We start from the raw sequence: 22,922 nt of genomic DNA, 5'->3' as shown, positions 1-22,922 counted from the left end.
AGCATTGCTATTTAATTCTACTCCAAGAACTACACTAATCAACAAAACAAAAAGCAGTGACGTAATACACGTTTTCGTGTACACATGATGGTTGATGAAACCAGTTGGAACAATCTTTCACATGTTAGAAATTTCGAAAATATATGTTATTTATGCAGAATAATGGACAACTTCATTAGAAAAAGTGTGTTATTAACAATTATGATAGACATGATTGTAAAAGGAGGATTCAGTCATTAAACAGCACAGTTCCCTACCCCCCTATGATTCTCTCGATGTATAAGTGGATATTTTCAAGTTTTGGTGGTTCCTCAGTAACTCTCGCCCTCACTTATAGGTCTATGTTTGTGGACCTTGTGCGCTAGCTATCTAGGGAGAGGTGTAATTAAATATGAGAATTTTATCTATTGCTAACTCCCTCAGCATTGTTACTTTTGCATAGGCTTCTACTCATATCATTTATTTCATTTGAAGTTTTTCATAGATAATGAATTCAAAATAAATTTCTTTAAAAACTGGAGAAGTAACATTCTATATTACCACAGGTCTTGATGATATAAGTGCTAAATTTGTAAAACCCTCGTCTCTCAATGCACCTTCACTTATGTGTATCTTCAGTTTACGTATTTCCACAGGTATTTTTCCAAACAGTCTAAAACTGGCAAAAGTAGCTCCAGTACATAATATGGAAGATCTCTTTGAAATGAATAACATTAGACCTTATTAGTTTTATCATCATTTTCAGAGATATTAGAAAGACATGCTAGTAATGAATTAGAAACCACTTGAAATCTTTTAATGTACTACATTCACCACAATGAGGCTTTCATGAAATGTATTCATGCCAGACTACACTAACTAGAATGGTGGATGATTGGTTAAGAGTAATAGATTAAAGTAACCTTGTAGATACAGTGTTTCTTGACCTAACAAAGGCTTTTTACCTTGTAAATCACAAAATCCTGCTAAAAAAGCTCAGCAAATATCAAGTTAACCATGAAAGCTTAATTTGGTTTCCAACCTATCTTGAATGCAGACATCAAGTTTCTGTTTTAAATAAACTTTCAGATAAAAATTGATAATGTAAAGAGTTCCACAAGGATCAGTTCTCAGACCATTACTCTTCCTGCTTTACATCAGTGAATCACAGTGAGCTGTCCACCACCAACATATTCACAGATTACATGACATTATAAAACATTGGATCAACTGGCCATGAGATTAGCACTAAATTGAATCAAGACTTAAAAAGAATAAAATGACTGGTGTGAGTATAATGATATGATGATAAATGCAGCCAGATCAAAAGCCATAATCATTGAGCAAGAGTAATATCGGAGAAAGATGACTTCAAAGTAATGATAAAAAGAATGGATGTACAACAGTCTGAAAATGAAAAACTACCTTGCATCATGATAGAAAATATTGTGTTGGAAAATGCAACTTGATAAGGCCATTAAAAATATTAACACTGCTTTATCTCTTGAACAGAATAAAATCTTATCTCCCTCAAGAACACAGAAAGATGACCTACAATGCATACATAATGCAACATCTAGAATATTGTCGCTTGATCTGGGGTAATACCGATACAGAAAATAAAGAAAAATTACTGAAATTAAAAAAATTAGCAGTGGGAGTTATTCTTGATTCTGATGTGGGTGCATCATCAACAATCTTTTAAAAACCCTTAAGTGTCTTCCATTTCAATAGAGAACTCAGTTTCAAAACAGTTTGCTAGTTTATAAATCCGAACATGGATTGGCTTCTGGTTATCTTAAATGTAACTTTAAATTTGTTAAAAATGTACATATTTATGAACTAAGCTCCATCTCAAACAACAATTTAATTTTATCTAAACTTAATTCAAAGTTTTAAAAGAAAAGTTTTGGTTTTCTGGAACCACACCATGGAATTCCATACCATGCTATATAGATTCAGCTGACTCATGCCAAGATTTCAAAAAGCTTCTTAGTCAACATCTACAGAAACAATCATTTGTATGATTTTATTTAATTGAATACTCATTACAAACGTGGTATATCATGTAGTCACCTATAATGTTTACACATATTCAGAAGTGTTATATCATGTAGTCAGCTATAATGTTTACACATATTCAGAAGTGTTATATCATGTAGTCACCTATAATCTTTACACATATTCAGAAGTGTTATATCATGTAGTCACCTATAATGTTTACACATATTCACTATTGCTCTTTGTATGAATTCTGTACTCAACCTTCAAGCCTTGTGCATATTCTTTTGTAGCAATAGATCAGTTATCTAGATTTTAATAGCATCTGTTGTCTTAAGACACCTCATCTTGCAAAAATTGTGCATTATAATATATAAATACATATATATATATATATATATATATATATATATATATATATATATATATATATAGTCAGTTCACCAAATGAGCTTCTTTAAATAAAATTATTATTATTATTATTTAGAGCACTGTTACCCAAATAGTAAAAAAAAAATATATAAATCAGGATGCTGGTACAAGTGATTATAAAGGAAAAATAGAAATATGCATATCTACACAAATCAAAAGAAATAATAAGAAATAAATATATATGATTCAAAAGGCTCTAAAATAAATCAGTTACTAAATTCTTTAGTCATCCTAATTAAATTTTGCACAGACAAAAATATTTTCTTTAGAGTACAGGGTTGCCAGATAATAAGTTTCATTTGTGACAGGAAAAAGGAGTGTGTCTATGATATGATCTCTAAGATCAGGATATTTTGGAGTCTAGAAGAATGTGCTTTGCATTTCTGCTTCACCACATGAGCAATACTAAAAGATGGGATTCATTTAAAATTAAACAACTACACATTAGCCTAGCGTACATAAACTATGGCATTCACTCACCAACATAATAATAAAATGGAGTGATTGATCTTTTTCATATTTAGTGCCCTGGGATGTATGTTCAAGGTATATCAGTATTGTATTTAAATATTTGAATGGAGTCGGTATTCATGATCTGCTATTCTCAGTCCAACACATCTTAGGAACTTTAGTGCAACAGCTGTTGCTACAAATTACCAAAGAATTTTTTTATAGACACAGGTCAAGGGCAAGTCACTTGGAAAAAGATCACTTGCCTCGACTTTAATTCACAAGCCCAACAAGGCCATATTTTTGTACTGTTATTTTGACACACCCAGCTCTTTCAGGAAATTTAAATGGTCATTCCCTTATACTTGTAATAATGTTCATTGTTTACATTCTGCTATAGAGGAGCTCACAACTAACGTGATCTCCAACAATTTCACAATGTCTGCATGCTCAGGTGTGGAATTGTGGCATTCACCTCTGCTCTTGCATTCTCTGCCTTTATCTTTGCCTTCAGGTTCATGTACATTCTGTGTATTTAAACAGACTGCAGGGATGAGTATAGGTTCATGTACATTCTGTGTATTTAAATAGTCTGCAGGGATGAGTATAGGTTCATGTACGTTCTGTGTACACAGTCTGTAGGGATGAGTATAGGTTCATGTACATTCTGTGTACACAGTCTGTAGGGATGAGTATAGGTTCATGTACATTCTGTGTATTTAAATAGTCTGTAGGGATGAGTATAGGTTCATGTACATTCTGTGTATTTAAATAGTCTGTAGGGATGAGTATAGGTTCATGTACATTCTGTGTATTTAAACAGTCTGTAGGGATGAGTATAGGTTCATGTACATTCTGTGTATTTAAACAGTCTGTAGGGATGAGTATAGGTTCATGTACATTCTGTGTATTTAAACAGTCTGCAGGGATGAGTATAGGTTCATGTACATTCTGTGTATTTAAACCGTCTGCAGGGATGAGTATAGGTTCATGTACATTCTGTGTATTTAAATAGTCTGTAGGGATGAGTATAGGTTCATGTACATTCTGTGTATTTAAACAGTCTGTAGGGATGAGTATAGGTTCATGTACATTCTGTGTATTTAAACCGTCTGCAGGGATGAGTATAGGTTCATGTACATTCTGTGTATTTAAATAGTCTGTAGGGATGAGTATAGGTTCATGTACATTCTGTGTATTTAAATAGTCTGTAGGGATGAGTATAGGTTTATGTACATTCTGTGTATTTAAACAGTCTGCAGGGATGAGTATAGGTTCATGTACATTGTGTGTATTTAAACAGTCTGTAGGGATGAGTATAGGTTCATGTACATTCTGTGTATTTAAACAGTCTGTAGGGATGAGTATAGGTTCATGTACATTCTGTGTATTTAAACCGTCTGCAGGGATGAGTATAGGTTCATGTACATTCTGTGTATTTAAATAGTCTGTAGGGATGAGTATAGGTTCATGTACATTCTGTGTATTTAAACAGACTGCAGGGATGAGTATAGGTTCATGTACATTCTGTGTATTTAAACAGTCTGTAGGGATGAGTATAGGTTCATGTACATTCTGTGTATTTAAACAGACTGCAGGGATGAGTATAGGTTCATGTACATTCTGTGTATTTAAACCGTCTGCAGGGATGAGTATAGGTTCATGTACATTCTGTGTATTTAAACCGTCTGCAGGGATGAGTATAGGTTCATGTACATTCTGTGTATTTAAATAGTCTGTAGGGATGAGTATAGGTTCATGTACATTCTGTGTATTTAAACAGTCTGTAGGGATGAGTATAGGTTCATGTACATTCTGTGTATTTAAACAGTCTGCAGGGATGAGTATAGGTTCATGTACATTCTGTGTATTTAAATAGTCTGTAGGGATGAGTATAGGTTCATGTACATTCTGTGTATTTAAACAGTCTGTAGGGATGAGTATAGGTTCATGTACATTCTGTGTATTTAAACCGTCTGCAGGGATGAGTATAGGTTCATGTACATTCTGTGTATTTAAACCGTCTGCAGGGATGAGTATAGGTTCATGTACATTCTGTGTATTTAAATAGTCTGCAGGGATGAGTATAGGTTCATGTACATTCTGTGTATTTAAATAGTCTGTAGGGATGAGTATAGGTTCATGTACATTCTGTGTATTTAAATAGTCTGTAGGGATGAGTATAGGTTCATGTACATTCTGTGTATTTAAACCGTCTGCAGGGATGAGTATAGGTTCATGTACATTCTGTGTATTTAAACCGTCTGCAGGGATGAGTATAGGTTCATGTACATTCTGTGTATTTAAATAGTCTGTAGGGATGAGTATAGGTTCATGTACATTCTGTGTATTTAAACCGTCTGCAGGGATGAGTATAGGTTCATGTACATTCTGTGTATTTAAACAGTCTGTAGGGATGAGTATTCAGGGTCATTACAAATTCTGAATGTTTCTCCATTTACATTGAAAACAGATAATTGAAAATGGACATACAATTGGATTGGCATTGGTCTTTTTAAGTTTCTTAGTTCATAGGATGATAATGGGGACAACATTCACCCTATTGAAATAGAACCAGCAGCTACCAATTCTTTGAACTATATGGATTAAAATACAATGTAGTTATCAAGTAACATTGTACTGGGGGCTTGTATTAAAGACTAATCCCTGAGCTTAGATTGATTTTCAGATAATCAGCTAGGTACAGCTTGATATAATTTACCAGTGATGCAACACAAAGTCAACTTGAGCAAATTAGAGCTCATTGATATTTATGTAGGACAAGTGAGTACTAATTATAACCAATAAAATACAGAGAACAGAAATAGTACTGCAACCCATTCATAGGTAGTATGCTTTTGTTTTGTACACAAAAGTAGAGCTTTGATATAATTAAACAGTTTTATCATAAAGTTGAAGAACCTACAAATGATCTGCTGGGGTGGGGGGATGAATAATATTAATTTAACACTTTCTTTAAAGAAATTTCGAGTAATAATTTTTCAGTAGGTTGGTGATTCTTCCCATGTTCTTCCTTTACCAGATATACTAGCTATCATGTCATGTGCTGAAAAATGGCGTAAAAACCAGCAACAATAACAATAACAACAATAAAAGCAACAAAGTAAAAATTCTGAATTTGGTGGGTGTTGTCAAGGTGTTCACAAATTAGACAAAACTTGATTCAGACAGACCATGTGATTGAGGCTGTATATATTACACATGACAAATTTCAAGTTTTACCAGTTTTGATTTGCAGATGTGTTAGTTTGCTAGATCACTATGCTTCCTCCATTTACTTATACATAATATTTTTCCATTATTTATATCTATTAGCAAGATTGTGGGTGGGGGCGGACAGTATGCCTGTTATGAGGTGGAGCATATTATGTTATGATGTTGTCTATCCATTCAACTGACACCTGTCTGTCTGTTATCAATTTTGCTTCTGTGTACAGTAACCCCACGATCCACTGATTTTGTGGGGAAAAGATCAAAGGTCAAGGTCACCTTGACTGAAGGAAGGTGGTTTCTACACAATTGCTCCAGCTCATAAATATCTACAGTAACCAAATTTTTATAGAATGCTTGCACTTGGAGTACAGAAAATTCTTTTGATTTTGGAATCAAAAGGTTAACAGTTGTGGTCACTGACTGAAAGAATGAAAGTACTTTGCACACAATAATTTCAGTTCTCCACAATCTACAGTTACCAGACTTTGTGGATTACTTGCACTTGGAGCAAAGAGGAAGATAATTGATTTTTAAGTCAAAAGTCAAGGTTACTGTGATAAATGAAGAAAATGGTTTTCACACAATATTTCTTTTAGACCAAGTTCCTTGATAAAAGTTTATGGAGGGCTAACACTAAAAGTATGGATAGTCATCTTGAATTGGGGTTGTAAAGGTCAAGGATCAAGGTCATTTTGTCTCAAAGAATAGTTGACTTTCCAGAATAACATTTATTTAAGAGTAATTCATTGACCTAAGTTTATGGATGTCATGCATTTAGGGTGATAAAATTCTGGTGTCTAACTTAGTTTTTAGATTGCATACCTAAACCAATGTTCAAGGTCATTGAGACCAGTTGGACAATAGTCAACTGAGCCATCCATACCCTACTAGAGCCTACATTGTAGACTATTAAAAACAGAGTAGGCATACCTTATGCCATTCACTGCATTTTGGTTTTTATGTGGGGTGGAGAGGGGGTAGCTTTTCACTGATAAAGCCATGTAATCATAAGTTGTGTTTTGATCATAATCTTTTTTTTTCTTCAGGAACATCTGATCATGTTAAGTTTTCAGAGCTGCCAAACCTAGTAGACAAATGCAATGTTGCACCGAAAGTTCAGGTGAGATTTAAAAAGAAAATTCCACAGCAGGTTTTACTATTTTATAGCATTTGTGTTGTATGCTTTTGACTTCATCTCACATGTTGTAGACTCTGTATTTATGTGGGTTTCATTTTTCAGGCTTTGGATGATGGCTGCTTTTCTTAAGTTAACACTTGATTTAGAAAAAATTTTCTTGTAAGTAAAATTAAATAATTGGCTTTTGTAAATTTTGGAAAAAATTATAGAGAATGTTTCCTTTTTAAACAATGTTTGATATTTAGTGTATATATCAAGAACTAACTGTATATTGCACACTAATCTCAGATCCAAAAACATCCTCATCTAATGCATGTTGAGTAACTTCAACACTCTGAAAGAGACTTTCAGGTAATTGTAGTGATACCTCCATAAATGGTAAGATTTTGAAAGATGAGCATTGAACTTCAAGAAAATGTTTGAGCACTGAAATAATTATACCCTTGTCAGGCTTTGTAATCCAGAAACTGTTTGTGCACTGAAATAATTATACCTTTGTCAGGTTTTGTAATCCAGAAACTGTTTGTGCACTGAAATAATGATACTTTGTAATCCAGAAACTGTTTGTGCAAATAATGATACCTTTATCAGGCTTTGTAATCCAGAAACTGTTTGTGCACTGAAATAATGATACCTTTATCAGGCTTTGTAATCCAGAAACTGTTTGTGCACTGAAATAATGATACCTTTGTCAGGCTTTGTAATCCAGAAACTGTTTGTGCACTGAAATAATGATACCTTTGTCAGGCTTTGTAATTCAGAAACTGTTTGTGCACTGAAATAATGATACCTTTGTCAGGCTTTGTAATCCAGAAACTGTTTGAGCACTGAAATAATGATACCTTTGTCAGGCTTTGTATTCCAGAAACTGTGCACTGAAATGATGATACCTTTATCAGGCTTTGTAATCCAGAAACTGTTTGTGCACTGAAATAATGATACCTTTGTCAGGCTTTGTAATCCAGAAACTGTTTGAGCACTGAAATAATGATACCTTTGTCAGGCTTTGTAATCCAGAAACTGTTTGAGCACTGAATTAATGATACCTTTGTCAGGCTTTGTAATCCAGAAACTGTTTGTGCACTGAAATGATGATACCTTTATCAGGCTTTGTAATCCAGAAACTGTTTGTGCACTGAAATAATGATACCTTTGTCAGGCTTTGTAATCCAGAAACTTTTTGAACACTGAAATAATGATACCTTATTTCATGCTTTGTAATCCAGAAACTGTTTGAACACTGAAATAATGATACCTTTGTCAGGCTTTGTAATCCAGAAACTGATGGAGCACAGGAATTGAACTCATATTTTATACTCCAAAATGAAAGAAATCCTACCAATTATTATAAATATCATTAAATTTTTGGATGTATATAGAGATGCATGTATACATGTTTGGATAATATCAGAAATTTCTTTAATAATACCTTATTCAGAACAGAGTTATAGATGGTCAGATTCTGAGTACAGATTAAATTGTTATACTATGACAGTTTCATTACTTTGGAGTCTGGTAGTCGCAAAACAGTTGGAGCACAAAACTCACTTCCAGACACAACAATCTTTCAGTAAGTGAAAATCATACTTTAGAGTCTGTCAGTATTATGGAAATTTGCATATGATGTGTAATTTGCATGTAAGTGACTATCAAATGAAATACATATAATGTTAAAAGTGTCATAAGGGCTGTTCCATTTAAACATACCTGGTAGCCCGGGAAGGCATTTGATTTCACAGAGTTCATATTAAAATGATAAATTTCTAAATTGCCCTTTAAAAGTGCTTTCCCTGAGTCCCATGTATGTTTTAATGGAACAGCCCTAATTCTAACCTTACTCAATACAGAATTATATAAAATTAAAATATTTAAAACCTTATTCTGACTACAGGGCCAGGACTTTGGTTGTTATGGTAGTAAAGTACAATCCAATGTTGTCAGCACAACTTAAATGGTTTGCATACAAATATTAGACTGACCTGACTTTTGAATTAACTTATTTTGACTGACCTCTTCAAGATCATTCCCGCTGAGACTGTCATACTAATGCATACTCTGGGTAAAAACAAGAGTGGAATGATTTTTCACCATTAAAATTTCGATTCAGTCCTACTCACATGCACGGGTTGGGGAGTTGGGAAGGTATAATGCAGTTGGATTACAATATTTTATAGTGAGCAGAGCAAAATTTACCTGTGTGATAGATAACACACACACACCTATGTGATAGATAAGCTTGATGTGGTAAATGTAGACATGAAATGCACAAGGAGAACAAGCAAGTGAATTTTGGAAATCAGTTTTAGTCATAATGAGCCCTATTACATATCATGTTTTGATCTACTCAAGGAGAAGAGGAGAAAGAATTGACGCACATGACTTAACCACAGTCCAAGAATTTATGTTTCTTAGATTACCATGTTCTAAAGTTAGTCCTGAGCCATGCTCTCCGAGTCTGGTTCTCAGGTTTCTTCCACCTCTAAGAGCACCCTATACCTGCATTATTGCCAATCCGATATTTTGTATAGATCTTTCAAATGTGCATGCAATCAGTTGGAGAAAATGAAATGTTAAAATGAAATAAGAAATCCTTCATTTTAAAATTTCAGGATGTTAAAGACAAGTTCAAAGATACTAATGTTCCAATAAACCACAAAGTTGAGGTAAGTCCAATCACATGATGACAGATTCAGCTAAAAACATGCAAATTAGAAGTTTTCAGGCAATGTAAGTAGCTGTTCCACCAATAATGTGTGATCTCTTAGTCTGAGTTCATTGAAAGAGATCCTTTTTAGTCTCTTATACAATTCTTATACAACAAATTACTTGATTGGTGATAAAAAATATGTATGGAAAATGTTTGTATTTATTGAAAAACATATAATATTATACTTAAAAGAATAACCATTTAAACTTATCAAGAATTTTTCTTTTCGTTATAAGTCTACAAATATTGCACTTCGCCTCAGATCAACAGGAAAGAAAGAATTCCATAACTAGCAACTAGTTTGAATGTATTATAATTGATTATAATCTTGTTCAACATCAGAATGAGTGTTCAAAGTAATATGTATTTAATATTTTATCACTCATTGTCATATTTTATCTATCAGTGTGACATCATATTTTATTTTTAAAACTTTATCACTCAGTGAGATATCATATTTTATCATTAATACTTTATCATTTATTGTGATGTCTTATTTCATCTTCAATATTGTATCACTCAGTGTGTTTTTTTAATCTTTAATACTTTATCACAGAGTGTGATATGTGATATCATATTTTATATTTAATACTTTATCACAGAGTGTGATATGTGATATCATATTTTATATTCAATACTTTATCACAGTGTGATATGTGATATCATATTTTATATTTAATACTTTATCACAGAGTGTCATATGTGATATCATATTTTATATTCAATACTTTATCACAGAGTGTGATATGTGATATCATATTTTATATTTAATACTTTATCACTCAGTATGATATGATACTTTATCTTTAAATACTTTATCACTCAGTGTGATATCATATTTTATCTTTAATACTCTATTACTCAGGGTGATATCATATTTTATTAATAACACCATATGTTTAATACATTATACTCATTGTGATATTTTTTCATATTTTATCATTAATGACATACATTATTCATGTACATTTTATGTCTCAATAAGCATTAGAGTCAAATCTTAGATCAGACAGTTCTCATGTCTTCCATTTTAATTATATTGATTTCTTAGCAAGGAACCTTTGTATAATTTTTATATTCTGTCCCTAATAGATAAATCTGTAAATGTGTTTCATTTACTGTTTCTTTTCTGGACTTTGTTTTTGTTTTCTTAGTTCCAAATAATAGTTGACATATTTTTATTATTTTATTGTTTTCTGAACTCATATTGTATTTGTGCTGTCCCACTGTAGATGAAATGCCATTCCACTTCCTGATTATAAGATTTCAATTTGCATAATCTTACCACAGAGATCTGTTATATTTGTCTGAGTTGCAAAATTTAAATATTTTACACCACACTAATATTACACAGATGATTCATAGTTTATCTGTGATGCCTTAAATGTTTTAATTATAATTATTTTATTCCTTTACATTTTACTTTATCTTGTATATCCATGGTTCCCACGCTACCAAGAAATCAGGAAAATGTCAGGAGAAATGATAATTTTTTTCCTGACCATGAAAAGTCCTTGAATTTTACAAATATTGATGAAAGTCAGGAAAAACTGGGGAACTTTCCACCACTACTTGATGCCCGAAACAGTCACGTAATTGAGTCATAACTAAACTGATTGTAAAGTTAAATTTATGGAGTTCTAACCAGAATATTCGGAGGGATGATTTGGCTGCTTGAAAATAACATATATGCTGAATCAGTCCAAATGCCCAATGGGTTAGATTCATCTAGAAGACTTTTATTTTCAAAGTCAGCTCCATATCCATATCTTTCTTTACATGGAAGGTATGAAAACCAGTCTTGCATCACAGGAGGCCAACATTGTGGTGGCAAAGTGTAGCCGATTACCAGATGGCCTCGCAAACTTGAATCGTTAGATTGAGTGATACATGCATGAAATCGATATGAAAATTACTTTTTCTCTCAGAAATTGTGAGTATTAAAATCGTTATGTCTTTAATCTGCTGAAAGACAAGATAAAATTACCTTGTTGATGAAATGTGACCTGGTACTTGCGATTTGCCTTGCTAGTCACATGAGTACACAAATCTAACAACCCATATTTTGAAATGTTGTAGAGAAGAAAAAAAAATATCAAACGAAATTTGTATACTAGCTGTAATAAAAATACAAAACTTAAAGAACACAAAATTCTCCATATTTTTATCTTCCGAGAACAACTTCGGGAGTTTTGTTGTATCATGTGACTACCACGTTGACATGTGCTCTCTGCTCTCTGCTTGATAAATCAGACTGGTCAGATTGCTGGTTTTTACAAAAAAATATCTTATTTTCATTTAATATAATTGAATTTCTGTACAACAACATTATAAAGGAGTTTGTTGTTGATATCTCATGACTATTGGACTTCCAATGTCGTAATTTGAGATTTGTGAAGTCATGTGACTAGTAATGCAAATGGCGAGTACTGGGTCAGGTTTCATCTACGCTGTAGTTTCGTCTTGTCTGTCAGCAGGTTAACAACATAATGATTGAAATGCTTGCCATTTCTGAGAAAATAAATCATTTTCCTATCAATTTCATGCAGGTATGAGTCAACATAAGTTAACATTTTCTTGGCCTGCTGGTAAGTGACTACCATATGTCGCTACTGCACGGTGTCACCAAATTCCAAATTTTCGTTATGCAGATGCAATGACCCCACATCCCAACCTAAATGTCCAAATATGAAAAATGGGGTGGGAATATTTGGAGGAAACTCAGATTAGAAAATGGACTGCTATTCATTTTAAGTCAAATTTGTAGTCCAAATTGTTGAATCTCAGAGCTGAAATGAGAAATTGTCATTCCTTGTATTATATATTAAAAAAATGATTAGAGCCCCTGTTTCAGTACAGGTTTGGGGACTGGTTTAATGAACTACAAGAAGATAAGTTGATTTTACAGAAAATTCTGTCCTTGTTTATACAACAGTATATACCTTTGAAGGTCTTTTGTCAAAATTTAAATCAACCCTTTTGAAAATGTTTTGTAAATGATGGATTTTTAACCATATTGTCTTAAGGAGATTAGGTTGTTTGAAAATCTTGTTTGGGATTTTATTGACACAGATAAATTCAGGGTTAAATTCTTTTTGTTACAAGACAAGATTCTAATTATTTGCATTTATTGTTTTTATATATATACTATAATAGGAATGTTACTTTCTATGAGATGCATAAATATATATTGCTATAGAATTCTTTAGAATTAAAGATTTGAAAGGAAACAAAACATAATTTATGTTAATTATATTGTTCCCACTTAGCAACATAATGCAGCAAAATAAATTAGAATTTTGTTCTATACACTGAAATGACTTTACTTGCCAATTTATAGGAATATAATCAAACTTGTTTTGTGTGATACATTTTGTGGTCTTGTACATGATCGTCTTTTCTGACTTAGATGTTTTTGGAGAGTCTTGAAAGAGAAACATTTTTAGATTTAGAAAATGCATGTTTTGTAATCTAAATTTCTTTAATTCCATTTAGTAATGGTCATATGTGAACCTTGAAAAAAAGTAATTTCATCCTGGAAAAACCCTGGAAATGACCTGGAAATTTATCTTTAGAAAAGCATGGGAACCATGTATATCAAACTTATTTGTGTCATCAAATATCATAATACAGCGCTTTCTTCGTGTAACCTTATGCTGGTACAAGTCTGTTGCCATAATTACTTCTTAGAACCTGAAGACATACAGAACTGGATCAATCTTACGGTGTTGAAAACTCCAAATTTTCCCTTCATCTTTTTTTTTTAATTAAAGTTTAATTCCCTGAAAAATGTCGGTCTGTCAAATGTGCAAGACAGTAATGTAATGAAAACCCTTTTTTTTTAAACAAATGGTGTGTGTATAATATGTTCAAGTAGTTAATTATAGCAAAGGAATACATGCTGTATCTTACATCATATTTCTTTTATTTTCTTGCTCTAGGTTAGAAAGTGGGAGAAAGAAATGCACCAGGTGTATGGTGAGACCAGTGCTGATAAGCTAGTTGAGGGAGCAAAAGAGGCCCTTCAGAATTACTTCAAATCCCTTCCATCTAAACCAGGTAGACAGATTGACCATGGCTATTTCAAAGTGATCAGAACTTTGGCACTCACATGGTTTCCCTTTAGGTTTTTTTTTTTACAGTCTAATCACATTTATTCCAGTTATTTCCTTGAATAGCATCTAATAAACTCAGCTGTCAAGATTTTAATTGATAATTATTTATTGGTTCATTTTCATATTATATTACAGTAATATTCAGACAAAACTGAGATATGGAGACATACTGTATATAAACAACTTGGACTTTATTGTGGCACATAAATTATTTTACATAAATTGTTTTATAAATCAGCACAATCATGATATGGTACACTTAAATACCTTTCACCACATAAACTCACTAGTACACAATAATGGTTGAAAATTTTGTTGAAGACTTTGAAATCTGCTCAGGTTTTGTTATTTTAAAGATTAAGTGAATTTGCTTTGCTTTATTGTAGGCCTACAAATATAATTATAAAATCCCACCTTGTGATCATTGCAGTTTTTAAGAGCACTCAGTTGTACCAATGAACATTAAAATAACTGATAGTCATTCTCCTTTTAATTAGATAATTTTTCTCCTGTTAATTATTCTCATATTTCATGGCTCAAATAATTTGACCACATGGATTACAATCAGCTAGTATGAACTCACTTTATAACTTTTGTTGACTTCCTCCCCCTCCACAAGCTAGCATCAAAGCATTGAACCATTGACATTAATCCAAAACACCAGAGTTGGTAAAGAAAGATATGCATGCAAAATAGTGTTCATGCCAAGAAACAGACTAAATCTCTCCCTCAATAAGTCACACACAATGAGACCAAACCATTGACTGCAGCGTAAGCAAGAATATGAGTTACTGAAGTTACCTCTGAAAAATTAAGAAAGGAATGGACATCAGTTGTGACAAGAGTTAGAGTGGTGGGATTAAATGGTTGAATACTATTTTTATATTAATGTTTGGAATAACTTTTTTATAATAAAGTTTTTGAGTTTTTTGCATAAATTGTCTTAATTTTCAAGATGACCAGTCTTTGAAAGATTGTTAAAACTGTACTCCAAGAGGTTTAAATACACAGTACTTGTGTACCATTGAAATTAATGTCTATTTTGGCAATGCTTTTTGCATGTGAATATGGATACATTCTGGTATTATTGTTGATTCAAAACAGAACTAGATCCTGTTTTTTCAAAAAGGATGGAGAAATTTGAAGAAAAACAACATTCAAACTCGATTTGTGTAGTTTTGTCTATAACATATTGATGTTCTGATTTCATCTCAAGCAAATTTCTGCTTTTTAATAGATTTCTGAGTTCAAAAATTCTGGAATTTTAAATTTACTGCAAACTTTTGATCTCATTTCTCGATAATGAACCCTATCCATGAAATCAAAGCATTTTATGCACTGGCTATTCCCTTGGTTTATCTCCCTTTATATCCTTTATGATAGTTGTGAGTAAGTAGGCTAAACGAATAATTAATGCTATATACTTTAAATTATGATACCACAAAATACTATTTATATTGGAATTTAATTGTTCAGTTGACACAAGTTGAGTTGACATATGACTGTGACTACTAACTTTTATGCAGATAAGATTTGCATGGCTTTCAGTTATTGTACTCTCTTTTCTCTCTTTTAGTTACTGTACTCTCTTTTCTCTCTTTCAATTATTGTACTCTCTTTTCTGTCTTTCAATTATTGTACTCTCTTTTCTCTCTTTCAGTTAATGTACTCTCTTTTCTCTCTTTCAATTATTGTAGTCTCTTTTCTCTCTTTCAATTATTGTAGTCTCTTTTCTCTCTTTTGATTATTGTACTCTCTTTTCTCTCTTTCAATTATTGTAGTCTCTTTTCTCTCTTTCAGTTATTGTACTCTCTTTTCTGTCATTTCAATTATTGTACTCTTTTTTCTCTCTTTCAGTTATTGTACTCTTTTTTTCTCTCTTTCAGTTATTGTACTCTCTTTTCTCTCTTTCAGTTATTATGCTCTCTTTTCTCTCTTTCAATTATTGTACTCTCTTTTCTCTCATTCAATTATTGTACTCTCTTTTCTCTCTTTCAGTTATTGTATTCTCTTTTCTCTCTTTCAATTATTGTACTCTCTTTTCTCTCATTCAATTATTGTACTCTCTTTACTCTCTTTCAATTATTGTACTCTCTTTACTCAAATTGATACAAACAAATGTGGCTAAGGTGATAAAAAATACAAAGCATATCTATATTTAATTAATTGTAACAATTTAATAAACACTCCCTTAAATCAAAACACAGTCATCATTGAATTAGGTTCTCATAGTAACAGTCATGGTCATTGCTTTAATGTTTGATTGATACTTTTTACATTTGCTTACTAGAGGGCATGTCACATTTATGATTATTACACTGAAAGCAAATTAAAACATGAAAATGATACATAAATTTTATTTGACAAAGTTTATTTTATTGGTATTTATTTCTTAAAGTATTGCCGCTAGTAGGAATTACTAGCATTTTAATTAAATTGATGCTTATCGTATGTTGTGATTTACAGTGTTGAGCATTTTGTAGAAAAGAAAATAATTAAAAATATAAACATATGAAATATATCATGATGTTGATTCATAATTCCTGACATTAACTATCTCTCCTGACAATAAAATAAGTGATCTATGGAGGTTTCATTTACCACGCTTGACAATAAAATAAGTGATCTATGGAGTCTTCATTTACCACGCTTGACAATAAAATAAGTGATCTATGTAGGTTTCATTTACCATGCTTGACAATAAAATAAGTGATCTATGGAGGCTTCATTTACCACTCTTGACAATTAAATAAGTGATTTATGGAGGCTTCATTTACCACCCTTGACAATTAAATAAGTGATCTATGGAGGCTTCATTTGCCACTCTTGACAATAAAATATGTGATCTATGGAAGTTTCATTTACCACGCTTGACAATAAAATAAGTGATCTATGGAGGTTTCATTTACCATGCTTGACAATAAAATAAGTGATCTATGGAGGCTTCATTTACTACTCTTGACAATTAAATAAGTGATCTGTGGAGGCTTCATTTGCCACTCTTGACAATAAAATACGTGATCTATGGAGGTTTCATCTACCATGCTTGACAATAAAATAAGTGATATATGGAGGTTTCATTTACCACGTTTGACAATAAAATAAGTGATCTATGGAGGTTTCATTTACCATGCTTGACAATAAAAAAAGTGATTTATGGAGGTTTCATCTACCACGTTTGACAATAAAATAAGTGATCTATGGAGGCTTCATCTACCACGCTTGACAATAAAATAAGTGATAATTCTATGGAGGTTTCATCTACCATTCTTGTCTCTAAATTGGGAGATGTATCAAGGTTTCATTAAAAATATTTGCACTTCTATTCAAGTTTGACATGTAAAGGCCTACTTTTTGTAAAAAAAAATTTTTGGGGTGGTGGTATTTTCTTTAAGAAAGAATGAGATCTAACTGCTTCTGCATTTTACTTTGTCCATACATTTTAATACATGTGTACGAAAATGAGATAGCAGTGTACCTGGCTTTTGCATCCATAGTCCAAGATTGATATTCATTACACTTTGTGTGCATGACAGAAAGTTAAAAGTTTTCATCTATGCATCTATGCAATCATCTTTGCATCTACACATCTTTACATATATATATATATATATATATATATATATATATATATATATATATATATATGTATATATATATATATATATATTTGCATCTATACATTTATACATCTATACATCTGTGAATCCATGCATCTATACATCTATGCATCTATATACATCTATGCATTTATACATCTGTACATCTATACATCTATGCACCTATACATGTATGCAACTATACAAATATGCATCTGTGCATCTATACATACATGCATCCATGCATCTAAACATCTATGGATCTATGCATTTATGCACCTATACATCTATACATCTATGCATCTAAACATTGATACATCTATGCAACTATGTATCTATCTATACATATGTGCATCTGTACATATATGCATCCATACAAATATGCATTTGTGCATCTATACATACATGCATCCATGCATCCATACATCTATACATCTCTGCATCTATACGTCCATACATCTATACATCTATGCATCTATACATCTATTCATCTATGCATCTATACATCTATTCATCTATGCATCTATACATCTATTCATCTATACATCTATTCATCTATTCATCTATACATCTGTTCATCTATGCATCTATACATCTATTCATCTATACATCCATGCATCTATACATCTATACATCTATGCATCTATACATCTATGCATCTATTCATCTATACATCTATACATCTATGCATCTATACATCTATACATCTATGCATCTATACATATATACATCTGTGCATCTATACATCTATGCATCTATTCATCTATACATCTATACATCTATTCATCTATACATCTATACATCTATTCATCTATACATCTATACATCCATACATCTCTACATCTATTCATCTATACATCTATACATCCATACATCTATACATCTATGCATCTATACATCTGTTCATCTATGCATCTATACATCTATACATCTATACATCCATGCTTCTATACATCTATACATCTATGCATATATACATCTTTACATCTTTACATCCATGCATCTATACATCTGTACATCTATGCATCTGTTCATCTGTGCATCTATACATCTATACATCTATACATCCATGCATCTATACATCTATACATCTATACATCCATGCATCTATACATCTATACATCTATACATCTGTGCATCTATACATCTATGCATATATACATCTATACATATATTCATCTATAAATCTTTACATCTATACATATATTCATCTATACATCTATGCATCTATTCAATTATGCATCTATACATCTATACATCTGTGCATCTATTAATTTATACATGTATGCATCTATCCATATATACATCCATGCATCTATACATCTATTCATCTGTATATTTATACATATGTGCATCTATACATCTATGCAACTATGCATCTGTCCATATAAACATCTATGCATCTATCCATCTATACATCTATGTGTCTATGGATTTACACATCTATACATCTTTATCTTAATGCATCTATGCATCTACACACATATACATCTTTGCATTTACATATCTATACATTTACACACATGGACATACATGCATTGATGCTAATAGACATCGTTACATCTATTCATATACACTGTATATCTATACATCATTGCATCTTTGCATCTATACATCTATTTATCTATTTATCTAAACAAATATATATATCTATGCATCTATATATATATATATATATATATATATATATATATATATATATATATATATATATATATCTTTGCCTCTATGCATCGATACATCCATGCAGTTATACATCTACACATCTAAACATCTCTACATCTATACAGGTATGCATCTTTACGTCGATTAATCTGCACATTTATGCATCTGGACATATATACATTTATGCATCTATACATCTATTTATCTATACATCTATGCATCTAGACATCTAGACATATACACATCTATACATCTATGCATCTATACATCTATACATCTATTTATCTATACATTTGTTTATCTATACATCTATACATCTATGCATCTAGACATCTAGACATATACACATCTATACATCTATGCATCTATACATCTATACACCAATGCATCTATACATCTATTTATCTATACATCTATACATCTATACATCTATGCATCTAGACATCTCTTTATCTATACATCTATTTATCTGTGCATCTATACATCAATACATCTATGCATCTATACATCTCTTTATCTATACATCTATTTATTTATACATCTATACATCTATGCATCTCTACATCTGTGCATCTCTACATATGTGCATCTCTACATATGTGCATCTTTACATCTATGTATCTTTACATCTATGCATCTATACATCTGTGCATCTGTACATATATGCATCTTAATTTTTATACATCTATAAATCTATATATCTTTACATCTATGCATCTACATATTTGGTAAATTCTCATTCCTAAAAAACTGCTATTATGTTGTTTGCCCTTAGTTTCACTGAGGGTTGTTGAGAAACGATACAAATTTCCCCAAGGGTGCTTTGATGAAATTATACTTTTGATATATGAAAGGTAGGTTTTTTGTGAAGTCTTCACCCCTAGAAGCAATTTAGACTTGTGTCATTCTTGTATGAAGTTTTTGAGTTATCAGAGTACCCTGGAATGTATATTTAAAAAGAGTGCCTTCCTCAGGTACCATGCAATTTTATAATGAACAGCCTGAAGTGGGATCAATAAGAAACAATGCTCTTGCCATTGAAGCTAGAAATTTTAAAATTTCTTTAGTGTCAAGAATGGTCTTAAAATCGATGTTTATTAAGTTAGAACTTTTGCATTATTTATAGGTCGTTACACCAGCTATGCAGAGGGTGAGTCCCCAATGGATTATCTACAACTGTGTATTCACCACTATGCTACTGCTATCAAGTTCAAGGGCAAAGACACCAATCTCCATCTGCAGCTGGGAATGTTACTGGAGGAAAAATATTATGCTGAAGATATCTTTGGCTTGAAAAGGGAGGTAAAATCAAGAATGAAAGAACATCCACTCCATTTAATACTATGCTGAAGATATCTTTGGCTTGAAAAGGGAGGTAAAATCAGGAATGAAAGAACATCCACTCCATTTAATATTATGCTGAAGATATCTTTGGCTTGAAAAGGGAGGTAAAATCAAGAATAAAAGAACATCCACTCCATTTAATATTATGCTGAAGATATCTTTGGCTTGAAAAGGGAGCTAGATCAAGAATGAAAGAACATCCACTCCATTTATATGCATAATAAACATAAATAAAGTCCTTTGAATCTAATTGGTCAGTCACAAATTTATATGATGCCATATATCCCTGGTGAGTCAGTGTATATGAGACGGATGCCATATATCCCTGGTAAGTCAGTGTATATGAGATGGATGCCATATATCCCTGGTGAGTCAGTGTATATGAGACAGATCCATATATCCCTGGTGAGTCAGTGTATATGAGACAGATGCCATATATCCCTGGTGAGTCAGTGTATATGAGACGGATGCCATATATCCCTGGTGAGTCAGTGTATATGAGACGGATGCCATATATCCCTGGTGAGTCAGTGTATATGAGACGGATGCCATATATCCCTGGTGAGTCAGTGTATATGAGATGGATGCCATAATATGATATCCAAGAAACTCATCTGATTGTTATAATAGAACTTACAGGAAATTCATAAAGCATCATAGGCAAATAAATTTAATACAAGTTGATGCTATTTTTTTTCTTACATTGGCTACAGTGAGCAAGCATAAAGAGCTATTAACTCCCCTTTCTATCCCCCTAGATGGCTACTATTATACCTGGATGTAATCAGTAAATCCTTGACCTATTTGATGAGGTGGCATATTTGTTATCCCCTGGCTGCCTTTACTTGCATCCATTACAGATGGCCCTTCTTGCATAATGGTGTTGTAACATGGGCCACCTAGATCAAAACATTATAATCTCGACCAACATCTTAAAAGGTTGTGACTTTTGGTAGGAAACCCCTTGACAACCTGTAACTGGAAAAAATGATTTGTACAGATGACAGTTTCCTGTTTTGGAGATCACACTTTCGTACCTGCCATAACATGAAGTGTAATGCAAAAAACATTAAAACATGAATTCTTACAACCAAACCCCCTGATATTATTTTCAGTAACATTCGGGAAAAGAAACAAATTACCACCTCATTTTATGCCCCTTACATGTAGCATATATAAACAGCAAAGAGTCCTGCTTAGAGCTCTTATAAAACAATCGCTGGGGCAGTTTATACGACTAATTGTCATGGATGAAATTAAAATGCAAGATGGTCAGGTATAACCAAACACAGTTTCGCTTATTACTTAATTGACTGACAATAGCTAGGGTGATGTGTTAAGTCCTTTGAAGACTGTATGGGGGGGTGGGCAATTAGGTTAATTTGCACATGTAAAATTTACAAAGTAGAACAACCCAATACATTTTATGTTACAGGTAAAACAGTGAGATGCCGGTCGAGGAATACAAGTTATTAAACATCATTGCCTTGATTGAGAATGTTTATGTGCTCTTTATTATAAGAGATTATGGCAAGTTTGTGACCAGCAGCAACATTTTTTTAAAGTTAGATTTTACTTCATATATAAAACATAGGAACTATTTATTTCAATGGAATAGTGTTCAAGTACATGTGATTTAGTTTTTAAAACAAAATGTCAGACTGCTAACCCTGAGATTCAGGAAGCAATGAGCTATCAGTGAAGCAAGGAATATCCAGCAAACTAAATTACAGAACTCCGGGTTGACAGAGTTTGACATTGTGAAGAACATCATCAGCAAGGGGGAGGATGTTGCCCCCCCCACCAATGAAATGGTCTGTTCCAAATGTGTTCTTTATATCAAAAGAGACAAGAATATTTTGTGATCAGATATGTACTGGATACAGTTCTGACAATGCTAATTTTATTGTCATTATGAATAACTCAATTCTGATCAGGATTCACTTAGAGAATCCAGCTGAAAAGTTTCAACAACAGTGCCATACAGTCTCTAAAGAGTGCAAAGATGAACAAAAATGACACTTGCATTACCTTCAAAACCCTACTGAACTACTGTTAGCTGCAAAGACTGATTCTAATTAAGAATGTATTCCACAGTTCAGTGGATTTTAAATACAGAAACTTGGTGTATTTTTTATTCAGTGTCTTTGTGGTTGTGATTATGTGAGTTTGGCATTGATGGAGACATTTTTATATATTTTCTCCACAATATGGTTTCTAGAACAATAGAGCTGGAATATAAAATTTGTTTTACATAT

The 22,922-nt window shown here is 32.2% G+C and overlaps 1 protein-coding gene across 1 annotated transcript in view; it reads left to right on the top strand.

Annotated features, from left to right (window-relative positions):
* LOC149804209 (uncharacterized) overlaps positions 1 to 22,922 on the top strand; it is an 80,395-nt gene that overhangs the window by 11,780 nt on the left and 45,693 nt on the right. Inside the window, exons 5-8 of the mRNA XM_089937936.1 lie at positions 7,143 to 7,216; positions 9,844 to 9,897; positions 13,883 to 14,000; positions 20,447 to 20,622. Coding sequence (XP_089794062.1) covers positions 7,143 to 7,216; positions 9,844 to 9,897; positions 13,883 to 14,000; positions 20,447 to 20,622 — 422 coding nt within the window. The remainder of the gene's footprint in view (positions 1 to 7,142; positions 7,217 to 9,843; positions 9,898 to 13,882; positions 14,001 to 20,446; positions 20,623 to 22,922) is intronic.

Source organism: Sinohyriopsis cumingii, chromosome 2, assembly GCF_028554795.1.
Source record: "Sinohyriopsis cumingii isolate HCF-2022 chromosome 2, ASM2855479v2, whole genome shotgun sequence".
Classification (NCBI taxonomy): domain Eukaryota; kingdom Metazoa; phylum Mollusca; class Bivalvia; order Unionida; family Unionidae; genus Sinohyriopsis; species Sinohyriopsis cumingii.
Note: the sequence above shows the minus strand (reverse complement) of the source record. Positions and strands in the feature narration are given on the sequence as shown.